This window comes from Vigna umbellata, chromosome 2 (genome assembly GCF_029865625.1).
Source record: "Vigna umbellata cultivar VRB3 chromosome 2, Vumbellata_1.0, whole genome shotgun sequence".
NCBI lineage: Eukaryota > Viridiplantae > Streptophyta > Magnoliopsida > Fabales > Fabaceae > Vigna > Vigna umbellata.
The window spans coordinates 19,759,444-19,772,053 of NC_142166.1; the positions used below are offsets into that span (position 1 = coordinate 19,759,444).

The 12,610-nt window shown below is 35.4% G+C and overlaps 3 protein-coding genes and 1 pseudogene across 3 annotated transcripts; 1 reads left to right on the top strand and 3 right to left on the bottom strand.

Annotated features, from left to right (window-relative positions):
- Nucleotides 1-255: 255 nt before the first annotated feature.
- LOC124832635 (defensin-like protein 1) lies at nt 256-853 on the top strand. Its single transcript, XM_047306887.2, has 2 exons — nt 256-391; nt 507-853. Exons 1-2 carry the CDS (start codon nt 331-333, stop codon nt 671-673), a joined length of 228 nt encoding a protein of 75 aa, XP_047162843.1. The 5' UTR covers nt 256-330; the 3' UTR covers nt 674-853.
- A 3,189-nt stretch (nt 854-4,042) lies between these two features.
- LOC148203561 (uncharacterized) lies at nt 4,043-4,879 on the bottom strand. Its single transcript, XM_088107652.1, has 5 exons — nt 4,712-4,879; nt 4,532-4,653; nt 4,402-4,450; nt 4,222-4,317; nt 4,043-4,132 (listed from the first exon to the last, which is right to left on the bottom strand). The coding sequence occupies exons 1-5, from the start codon at nt 4,877-4,879 to the stop codon at nt 4,043-4,045; spliced, it is 525 nt and encodes a 174-aa protein (XP_087963778.1).
- Nucleotides 4,880-6,436: 1,557 nt separating this feature from the next.
- On the bottom strand, nt 6,437-7,549 carry LOC148203562 (uncharacterized). Its single transcript, XM_088107653.1, has one exon. It carries the CDS (start codon nt 7,532-7,534, stop codon nt 6,437-6,439), a length of 1,098 nt encoding a protein of 365 aa, XP_087963779.1. The 5' UTR covers nt 7,535-7,549.
- A 523-nt stretch (nt 7,550-8,072) lies between these two features.
- LOC148203563 (uncharacterized) lies at nt 8,073-10,916 on the bottom strand (annotated as a pseudogene).
- Between the last annotated feature and the right edge of the window lie 1,694 nt (nt 10,917-12,610).

Here is a 12,610-nt window from a genome sequence, read left to right on the forward strand (position 1 = left end):
TGTTAGTTTTTGTCTGTTTCTTCTCCCAGAGATGCAGGTCATCACGTGAAACTGTACATTGTGAATCCCCCACCTCAGTAAATAGCCATTACTCCTTCACCACACCATTTTCATTAACACAGATAAAAGGACAAAACAAGCTCTCAGTTTTCAGACAATCTCTGAAAATTTCACGTGAATCTCAAACATTGAGCCACTGAAAATTTCCACGCCATTATCTGACACGTCATGCACGCGCTATTCAGTTCACTATATAAGGACACTGGCTTCACCCATTATCATTACTGCATTCATACACTGCCCCAGAAAGAGTAGGTTAACTTGGTGAACATGGAGATGAGGAAATCATGTGGGTTTTTCTTCTTGCTCCTTCTTCTGGTCTTTGCTTCCCGTAAGATTAGTCTCCTTTTGTCTTTTATCATTACATAATGTCACTTGTTTAACAGGGTTTTAGTGTAATGTGTGTTTGATGAAAGTACTTATTTGTATTCTGTTTGTGGTGGCAGAGGTGGTGGTGCAGACGGAGGGAAGAGTGTGCGAGTCACAGAGCCACGGGTTCAAGGGTGCGTGTACTGGAGACCATAATTGTGCTCTGGTATGCAGGAACGAAGGTTTCTCCGGTGGGAACTGCAGAGGCTTCCGCCGACGATGCTTCTGCACCAAGATTTGCTGAGTGAACATATCAAACATGCATCTCACTACCAAATAAATCTCATGCATGTCTTTCATCAATTTGGAAATGGGATATAGCTAGCTGCCACCACCTATTTCCACTGTTTTCTACTTCGACAGCATTTGCTCATGTGTTTGTTCAGCCTTTATTATATTTATAATTAATAATGCTTCTTGGTTACCTCCTTGTTGCATTACATATGTCCCCATCATTCTTAAGTTATTCTCAATTCTTCCTCCATCATCTGTCATTTATTTTATTTTTTTGGTTTTTTATGATAATAGGTAAACCTCCCTCTTTTATTACGAGAATATAATTTTTTTTTAAAAAAAATACGAAAATAAGCAAGTTCTGCGGTATTCACACCACCATAATTTCGAATTTCGTTTTTATCAATCAGTGTAATCGAGTAGAAAAATCGTTTTGCAAAACACAGAGGTGTAAAAAGCAGAATTTTAATTCTTTCTCCACTATAAATATGTTATTTTCCATCATTGTCTCAGCTTATTAATATACTGTTCTGCACCAGTTACAACATCTTTATAAAACGCAGAAGTGTAAAAGGCAGAGTCAATTATCTGTCCATTATAAATTTTATGCTAGTTTCCATATTTTCTCGACTTATTAAATATACCGCAATCATACCAATCACAACTAATTATATCAAATAATTTTCCAACTATATATATTCTTTTAAAAAAAAATTTAAACACAATACACTACACGACTTTCTGTTATATATGAAAATATATATGTTAATTTCTTGAAAAAAATATATATTAATATATAGAAATATTTGATATATTCCAATTCATACTTATATGTTAAAATTTATTTTAAAGAAAAATAATTATGCACCATTTAATTGAAACCACCCATGAAAAGTTCAAGATAAAGTTTACATAAATAAATTAATAACTTTTAATTATAGAAATAATAATGAGATCACTAAACTTTATTTAATATAAAGGATTCAATAACCGATAATGTTCATTAATTAATAATGGATGTGGTTGTTATCATCTATATCATCTCAAATCCCAAATTTTAAATATATAATATTATTATATTTATGATTAAAAATATTACACTACAAAAATAACTAATTTTAGGAAGGGTTATTTTCTGGTGGTTTTAAAAACCCCAAATAATTCCCGTGGTTTATGACTAAACTGCATGTAACAATTTTTATTATTTTTTTAAACTTTCCACCCAACTCATATCTCCTCCCCGCTCCTTCATTCGTCCATCTAATCTAAAAATGTCTAAACCCTAACCTCTCTCCCTCGCTCCTTCATCAAAATTTTCCCAAATCCTTCCCCGCACCACAATCTTCTCTTGCTTGTTTCGTGTTCATCTTTTTCTACTTGGCTTCGTGTTCATCTTTTCCTGCTTGGTTGAGTGTCGAGGTGGAGGCGTCGAGGCGTCGAGGCATTTGTGGGATGAGCGAGGTCGAGGTGCTTTGGCGCGCTCCCGCATTGACCAATCTTAGGTCGAGGTCGAGGTAAGACTGTGTTCGATCTTGGCTCTCTGGTTTTGGCTCTCTCGTTCATTGTTCGATCTACTTATCCTTGTTTATCTTATTAGTGATAAATATGCAAGATTTGAGAGGATAATGCGTGGGACGCAAGGTGCACTTATCGTTCGACCGTCCAAATTGTTGTTGGATTCAGTGGACTTTGGCGCAATGTAGTGAGGTTGGTTCCTGTCTAGATCCTTGAATTGTTTTTCCTTCCATCTTGTAGTCACATTCATTGAACTTTTTGAGATTATCCATGCAATACTTATAGTTTCATATGTTTAAAGATGTTTCTATTTTTCTTGTTTGGACCACAGCTAGCTCTAATTCTTTTAGAAATGTACTAATCCCTCCTTATTTTGATAACTCTTAGTTATTGATCACGATTAATTCCAATTACACTGATAAATAGGATTTTTACCATTCTGCAAGTTATTTTTCTACAAATAATTTTGGTGAGTAATTTGTTTTGCTTTTATAGGTTCTTAAGCCCTCTCTCTGCAGTTCCCCTGGTTGCTCTGTCAGGCTTTGGACTTTATGAGTTGGGCTTTCTTGTGGTACTGATATTTGCAACAAGAACTATTTCTTATTTCTTTCCTTCATCTATGAATCTATGAATCTATGAATTATATAACTGGTATGATTTACACTTTCTTGACTATTTCTTCTTGAATTGTAGCTTGCAAAATGTGTGGAGATTGGGCTTCCAGAAATTGTAATCTTACTAGTATTTTCACAGGTGATCTATAATTGTCATGATGTTAATTACCTTGCATCATTTGGAACATATTTAAAAATAACCATGAGTATTTAACACACCAAAGATGAAATTATGTTACTTCTTACTCTACTTTATTTTCTCTAATTTAAATGCTATATTATAAAGTAGTGGTGTTCCTTTGTCCAATACATTCCTCATGTGATGAAAGGAAAAAATCATTCATTCTTATGAATCAATTCATTCATATATATATATATATATATATATATATATATATATATATATATATATATATATATATATATATAACTGTAATATGAAAATTGTACATTCACTAGTGCAAAAACAGCGCATTACGTCGTTTATTTTTAGCTTTTAACGATGAATTAGAGACCTACGTCATAGCGGGTGACGTAACTTTTACGTCGGATATCACGAGGTGACGTTAATAGTATAATTTCACGTCGATTGTATCTATATCTGACGTAAACCTAACGTCAACATTGTGCAATGACGTGATGTTACGTCAGTTAGTAAAGAGATTGACGTTCAATATTTGAATTAATATTTATATTTATAGTAAAATTTGTCGTCTTATGTACGAGGGAAGGGACATAAACTTAACGTCTATGTGGAGGATAAAGGACGTAATGTTCACGTCAAAGTTCAAAGTTGACGTCAATTTTTGAGTAATATTTGAATAAATATTTATATTTAAAGGAATATTTGACGTCAAGTATAAGGTAATGAAGTAAGGTTAACATTGAAATTGTCTATATGGGACGTTAATGTCGATGTTTGAACGTCAAATGGTGTGTACTTCGAAGTTACCTTCAGTGTTTTTTTTTCGATTTGATTCGGTTTAGCTCATTCAACCAAACCTAAAATACAGAAACCAGTTTTGCAATTCATATATTCACAGAATTAATTAATTTAAACCATGCTATCATCAATTTCAATTAAATAGTAAAACTAAAAGACGCTAATGCTATCATCAAAACTTTAAATAACCCAGTTTTCCATTCATTTATTCACAGTATTCATCTATTCACAATAATCTATTAACAGTTTAAAAGTTGCACAAGTAAGCAAATGCTACTATCATGAAAGGAAAAACCTAAAGGTATAGCTATTTAAAATGTTTATTCAAATATCCTGCCCATTCCTCTCTTATCGTCGTTATTACTAAAGTGGACAATGGAGAGGTAGTGTTGAACTGCTGCATAATCAAGAAAACTTTACTATTATATTCATTTTAATGTCAAAAGTTTATTGATATTTGTAAGATTTTCAAATGTAAATTTTTACCTCAGTCCATTCTCCTCTAATTTCTGCTTGGATGATTGCCTTCATCCATGACATGATGTAGTAGCCACATGCCCAGGAATCATTCTGCTTATTACACTAAACATGTGAAAGAACTTAGTCAAATGTAATGGTTTAAATTTGACTACGAAAATTAAAGGTTAAAGATAAACGAATTCCAACCTTAGGATATATAATTTCAAGTTGTTGTCCTCTGGTCCTAGTCACAACTCTAAACAAATTTGAAACATTAGAAACATAAGTTAATATATTAATATCATAATGAATTGATAAGAATGAATGTAATACTTACGTTTGTATCAAGGACTTCAACTCCGCTTTAATCTTCCTATGAAGAGAGCAAAACCATACAACTTGTGCTTTTTTTGGAATGATCACCATGAGTTGCCAATGGCCCCCGTTATGTACCAACAACTAGTGAGTTAGTTTATTGATTAAAATTTGATAAAAAGTTGACAATATTGGGAAACACATACGCATCAATGTATGGCACGATATATATCTCTCTGTTAGACTCAGTCATCCATGTTTGAATATATGATTTTCTGGAATCTAATGTGTTTCCAGATGGTTGAATGGTCTGAGGTTCAAGAAAGCCATAAACTGACGCCCGACCTGATTCAACTATGATGGTGTCCATGTACCTGTAAGAATAAAGTTAAGTATATTTATTAATAAGTAATAATACTAATATACAAATTGGAAAATAACAAATAAAAAACTTACATGCACCATGGTTGTATGCATGAAATGTTGAGCATTTTTTCTCCACCAATGATCTCATAAGCATCATCAAAATTAATATACAATGGAACATGGCACTCAAGGCCAAATGTTCTTAACTCCCACAACATCTCTACCGGTCCTTTTATCAACTTATTTAATCTGGAGGTCAATATGGGTATAACATCATGGTCTTCTGCTTCCTCACGAGCCTCTTTCACAGGTTGAGCAATTGGTTGTTTCTCAGGACGGTAAACCTGCAACTCACATTTACAAAAGTTAGGAATCATTTAATTATAACTTGAAGATTTAAGATAATAGAAAGAAGAATATAATACCGCTTATGGGCCAAAATATGGCATGATCATATCCTTAGGCCAAGCTATGAATGTGCCTAAGGCCTCCCCCACGAATTGTTGTTGTTGTTGTTGGTGGTGTTGCTGCTGTTGTTGGGTGATCATCGCAAGTTTTTCTTTGAGCATTCTGAAGCGTTCACCCATGCTTTCCTGTAATCAGTTAAAAGTTACCACTTACAATTCTCTAGGATATCTCCTGAGCAGACTGGGATGTAAACTGACCACTGGACTTTGTTCGTGAAGCCTTCCACAATTCATGTCTGGCTGGTGGAGATGCTAGATCAGGTGACTAAGACCTAACTCCTCAGCGCGCCGTTTTCTCATCTTTTTCTCTAATAACGCATAACCACCACGTGACAGTACGTGTGGTGTATCATTAAGCTTCTACCTCTGTTGGGCGGCTATCATTTTCACCTATGAAAAAATGAAAATCATTAAGCATAAATCACAAATTAACATCTTATGTGACTAGAGCAAAATATTAAAAAACATACTTGCCACTCAAGAGTAAGTCTAGATTCTTTAAACTGCACCCACTCCTCCTCAGTTATTTTATATTTTGTACAAAGAGTGTCGTTCTGTTTAGAGCCAAAGACGTATTGACGTGTCATTCTCGTCTTGAAGTCCCTCCACCGGACTGCAATGTGGGATAAAATCTTCTTTTTTATCCTCTCATCATTAGGGATATTCCAATTTTCCTGTTAAAAACAAAATTAATGTTAAAGCATGATCAAGAAAAATAAGTCAATGATGGAAGTAAAACATCTTAAACATACCAAAATATCTTGCCATAGTAGATTTTTGTCAACCTGTGGGACATTATCCCAACAGGTAGCGACAATAGGGACATGTGATTTTGCCATCACGCCCAAGTAACTTTTGAACGATGTTGCATGTGCCCCAATAGGCACAAATGTTCGGGGATCAAACTCCACCGTCACTGGTTTCTCATTAACCCGACGGGATGTGACATGAGGCATCCGAGTCACAAATCTACCCCTCCTCCCGTCGGACCTGATCTAGAGCTCGTCATACCTATTTACAATGTGTTAGTAGATTATATTTAGAACAGACAAAATAAATAAATTGTACAAGTAATTAAAACAATGCAAAGACACCTATTTATCCCATATGCCTTCGTTGTGATCACTTCGAGTTGCATGTATTTCATCGGGTACATCATCGACCTTATTTTCAATGGTTCTTGATGAGAAGGAGCTTGTCTCAAGTATATCTAGAGAGTCTTCATCATCAGTTGTGTGCATGGCTCTGCCTTCCAATACCACTGACCATTTATGATTCACTAGGTCAGTGACATAGAATATTTGTCTTGCTTGACTAGCCATAATGAATGGTTCATCCGTGTAACTCATTTTGTTAAGATCCACCAAAGTGAATCCGAGGTCTTCTGTCACCACACTAGAATTACTGTCAACCCATTTACACTTGAAAACTGGAACTCTAAAAGTGACATAATCAATTTCCCAAATTTCTTGTATTATTCCAAAATAACTGATTGATGCTGTAATTGGATTCTTATCCTTGGAACTGGAAAAGTGTACAGCCTCAGCTTGTAGGGTAACTCCACTATTTTGAACTCTACTTTTATCGTCTTCCTCCTTTGAATAGAACAAGTAATTATTTATGTAATATACGCCGAAAGTGATCACATCAGTGTTAGGTCCACGAGCTAGTCTCAATAGATTTTCAGAAACATTTGGAGTCACATAAATCTTTTTCTTAAACCAAGCTAAAAAGGATTTGTTATGTTCATTAAGTGTCCATTTTTCACTCATACGTGGATGTGCTGACTTAATTTCATCAATGTGTTGTGAAATGTAAGGAATAACATCCTCTATGTTGTTTAAAATGTACAAATGTGCTTGATTAACATCTTTTCCACTAACACTTTCAATCCTTACTCCTCGAACTCCCTTTTCTTCACGTCTGTTCTCATGTATTTTCTTTGGAAGTCCTATTGGGTCACAACTTGGCATATAACTTAAGTAGAATTCAATGGCTTCCTCTACAATGTAGCGCTCTATAATCGAAGCTTCCAGTCTCAATTGATTCTTAACATATCCCTTTAAGATCTTCATGTATCTTTCAACCGGGTACATCCACCTCAAGAAAACCGGCCCGCATATTCGAATCTTTCTCACTAGATAGACAATCAAATGAACCATGATATCAAAAAATGAGGGTGGGAAATACATTTCCAATTGGCACAATAGTGTGATGCCCTCATTTTTCCAATCATCTAACTATCGAGGATCAACAACTTTCATGCAAATGACATTGAAAAACAAACTCAAACGTGTGAGAATACCTCTAACAGAGGCAGGTAATATGGCTCGAATAGCTACTGGTAAAAGTTGTTGCATTAAGACATGACAATCGTGATACTTTAAACCAACCAACTTCAAATCTTTCATAGAAACAAGGTTACTAATATTCGACAAATAACCTTGTGGAACCTTCACACTATGTAAACATTGACAAAAAAATTGTTTTTCTTTTTTTGAAAGAGTGTGACAAGCTGGAGGAAGATAGGTGCATCTTCCTATGGATTGCGGATGTAACTCAGAACGGATTCCCATGTCAACCAAGTCTTGTCGTGCTTTCACTCCATCTTTTGTCTTTCCTTTAATGTTAGTAAAGTCCCAACAACACTATCACTTTTTCAACATGCATCACGTCTATGCAATGTCGCACATCAAGTTTACACCAATATGGAAGATTGAAGAATATTGATCACTTTTTCCAAATATTTTTCTCAACGGTCTTCTTTTTATGTTTTCCGAAGACAACATCAATGTTCCTCACCTGGTCGTATACTTCTTCTCCATTACGTGGTCTGCACACTACATCATCCTCAGGACTTCCATTAAAGGCTTTTTTCAATCTACGGTAAGGGTGATTTCGAGGAAGGAATCTTCGATGTCTTGTGTACAAAGTTTTCTGCCGATGCTTTAGTTGAAGATAGCTAGTATTTTCTTCACAAAATCGGACATGCAAAATGACCTTTAACTGTAACCACTCAAGTTCCCATATGCTGGGAAATCATTTATGGTGCAAAACAACATTGCACGCAAACAAAAGTTTTCCTCTGAATATGAATTGAAGACCTCGACGCCCTCTTCCCACAACATTTTTAAATCGTCAATTAACGGTTTTCGATAAACATCAATGTCATTTCCAGGTTGTCTAGGACCCGATATCATCATAGACAACATCATGTATTTTCTCTTCATGCACAACATAGGAGATAGATTGTAAATCATCAAAATAACTGGCCATGAACTATGTTTACTACTTGAGTTGCCATAAGGATTCATACCATCGGTAGCAAGTGCAAGTCTTAAGTTTCTCGGCTCTGCACTAAATTCGGGAAATGTGCCATCAATGTTTTTTCATTGTGGGGAATCAGCTACGTGTCGAAGAAGATTATCACATTTTCTTCCATCAACGTGCCACATAAGATTCTTCGCATTTTCTTTAACAGAAAACAATCGTTTCAACCTAGGTACTTGATAACAGTTGAAAAACTGTTATTTTCATGCTTAAAATTGATACTTAAAGCAACCTTTAACACTTAGAAACTAGCTTGAAATCATGCTTTTGGTTATATTTTTATATATAAGAGAGCTGGACAGGTTTATGCTTGATTTCAGTGTTTTATGCTGGTTTTAAGGTGAATTTGGTGAAAGAAGTGAAGAAGGATAGAGATGGAATCAGAAAAGACATAAAAAAGTGCAAAAGGAGAAGCCCTAATTACCGCTGAGCGGCAGTTTACCGCTGAGCGGCAGTTTACCGCTGAGCGGCACTCAGAAACCCACGTTGGCTCCGCTGAGGGGTGAAAAGGCCGCTGAGGGGAGGAAAACAACTCACGCACTTACTGCTGAGTGGTAGTTTACCGTTGAGCGGCATTATTTTGGACTTGGGCCTAATTTTCTGTATATTTTAGAATAATATATAAGCTTTAGGACGTCCTAGGGTTTGTATCTTTGGCTGAGACGAAGCAAACACTCACTTTTCCACCCTTTGAAGGAAGATCTTGGATGCTCAGGCTACCTCTTCACCTTTCTAGGGTTCTATCTTTCATTCTTCCATTATTGTTCATCTAATTTCACCATGAATATGGTGAACTAAACCTTGTATTGTTGTTGGGGAATCAATGTAGTCTGGTGAAACTCTCATATATGGAATTTGTGTTTTAACATCTTATATTAAGATACATGCTTTCTTTCATCTTTAGTTAGGGATTTTCCTCTTTGCTTAATGCTTGCTTTGTTTAACTCATTCCTTGCCATGATTATTGATTTTGTCGATATGGGAACGTACGGGGAAATCTAGATCCGGGGAATTTCTCCCAATAGCATATTGGTTGCCTTTAAGCTCCTGCACTTCAGAACTAATTACTAGGAATGCTAGGAATTGTATGAACTCGTAATTAAGGATAGGCCTTCTTGCAAGGTGATTTAGAGAGTGACATTAGCAATTGATGATAAGAATGATGAATTCATAAAGTATATGAGAGTGAACAAGATGAAATTGATAACCCCAACAACATACTCATCCATCTAATTCATTAAAGTGTTTGTATTCCTCTTTTCCATTGATCAAATTCATGCATACATGTTTAATTACTGTCTTTTGCATTTAAACCTACAATCAATTGTTCACAAGTCTTAAATAATCAACAAATCATATAACTAACTAGGCCGTGAGTCCTTTGGGAAAACGATACTTGGTCTTACCTAGCTTTATTACTTGATACGATTCGGTCACACTTGCCGATTGTTAAACAAGTTTGTGGCGCCGTTTTTCGGTGTTCATAAATTTGTCATCAGTACTATAGGTAAATACCACATGACCTTAGCCGGTGGACCTTCATTGTGTTCATCGTTATTTCCATCAAGTTTCTTCTTAAATCGTGACGAACCACACGTCGGACACACATTCATTGAAGCATATTGATATCTATACAATACACAGTCATTGGGACATGCATGTATCTTTTGGTATTCCAAACCCATTGGACATAGAATTTTCTTCGCGTCGTAATTACAGATAGGTAACGTGTTATTTTCTGGTAGCATCTCCTTCAGCAACTCCAACAATTATGTGAAACTTTTATCAGTCCATCCATTTCTTGCTTTCAAACAAAACAATTTCAAAGTAGCCGATAACCTTGTAAAATTGATGCATCCTGGATACAATTCTTACTCCGAATTGTTCTTAAGACTATCGTATAAATGAGCTCTTCCAAAATTTTCTTCGCCAACGTCACGTACCATTTCGTCTAAATGATCACTCATTCATTCATCGACGTAATCCGAACCTCTTAAAGTTGTTGCTTATATAAACTTCCCCATGCCAAGTCCAAACTGTATAACTTCTCATTATTCCATAGATGAACAGATGATCACGGATGTTGTCCAACTCTTCATATACTTCATTGAGACAACGAACACAAGGGCAAAAATATGCCACGTTCATTGGTTTTGCGTGTTCTTTAACATATTGTATGAACTCAGAAACCCCTCGCTCATACTCTTCACTAATACAACGTTGATGAATCCAGCTTCGATCCATACTACTACACTGAACGAAAAGAATCCTCGGAAAAAAAAAACTAACTTACGTAGAGAAACAAAAATAAATACCTATCATATGTTGAAGGAAAAAAATAAAGTATCATAGTATACGTACACGAACACAAATATGTATCGTTATACATATATCATACGTCCAGAATCGACAAACACGAACACATATATCATACGAAAGAGATATTGAAAAAAAAAAAAACAAGCTTGAAATGGTGTCACTGGAGAAGATGACGAAGTTCGCTGCCAACGAACCAACACAAATATCATACATTGAAGGAACAAAAAAAACTATCATAGTATCGTTATACATATAGATATCATACGTCCAGAATCGACAAACACGAGCACATACATCGTACGTAAGAGTATTTTAAGAAACAAAAAACATACTTCAAATGGTGTCACTAGAGAAGATGACGAAGTTCGCTGACCCCGTACGAAAAACAGCCTAAAGATAAACGAAAAACAATCGGTCAACCTTAGGAATGAGAACGAAATGACATTACAAAGACAGAAACAACTTAAAAATAACCTTCTTTCTTTATCGCAGTCGTCCACCAAGAAGAAAGTTCAAGCGGAAATGGAACCGCGAACAAACAGTGAGATTGTGTTTTGTTTTTACATTCAATAAAAAACTTTCACGTCGTATACAATAAAACTTTGACGTTACGTTTAAAAGCAACGTCGAAGTCCCAAACCATTTGACGTTTTCTCTTAAAATAACGCGCCATTTATTAATTTTTTTTTAAGTATTGCAAAGGTTACGTCAAATTTGAATTGGCTTGGACGTAGTATTGGAAGGCACAAGTTTGTTCTTCCGCCTAAAAGTACCATACTTTCGGATCTTTTTCCTTTTCTGCCCTCCCATAGAACGTCGTAGGCTTCTGGGATGGGACGTGAAGGGAATTGAAGTACTTGGGAGCATTAATTGTGTGCTTAATAGAACATCGTATTCGGTGGGGGCTTCGACGTTATATTCTTTTTTCTTTAAAATCAGACATGAAATTTTTTCCTTTTACTTCTTCCTTAATCGATTCAAGTTAGTAGTGTACTGAAATTTGCCATTTTAAACCAGTGTTCAGTTTTTGATCAATATCAGAACAGCATAATCTTCTCTTTTCAACTAGATTGAGGGTTAGTCCACATAACAATGCAATTAACATTCACAATTCACATATCGTTTACTAAAATAAATTTTCATTTCATTTCAAAATAAAACCGAAGCAGTACATAAAACCAGAGGTGACTTAATGCATGATTACAAAATATAAAAAATAAATCCACATAGAAAAGTAGTCCCTATTCTTAGGAAGAAGATTCCATTCAATCTTCATCAGTTGACTCATCATCAAAATCTTCAGTTTCAAAGCCAATGCCATTCTTGTTTCCCTTCTTCTCCCATCTGAAAAGAGTATCTTCAACTCTCTCATCCCTTTCAGACTTCTTCCTAAATTGATCAACAACATATTTCTCAAAATCAGTTTGTGGAATGAAGGCAGTATGATCTGCAGCAGGAGTAGGTGTACCTCCAACAGTTAGCTCATCTCTGAAGAACCATCCATTCACAGTCCTTTCCAGCCCAATAGAAAACAGACTTAGTGTACCAATTTTTTGTGACTTGTTGCACACAAGTCTAACTTCTTGAGATACATCTACTCCTTGGAGTATCAACACCTG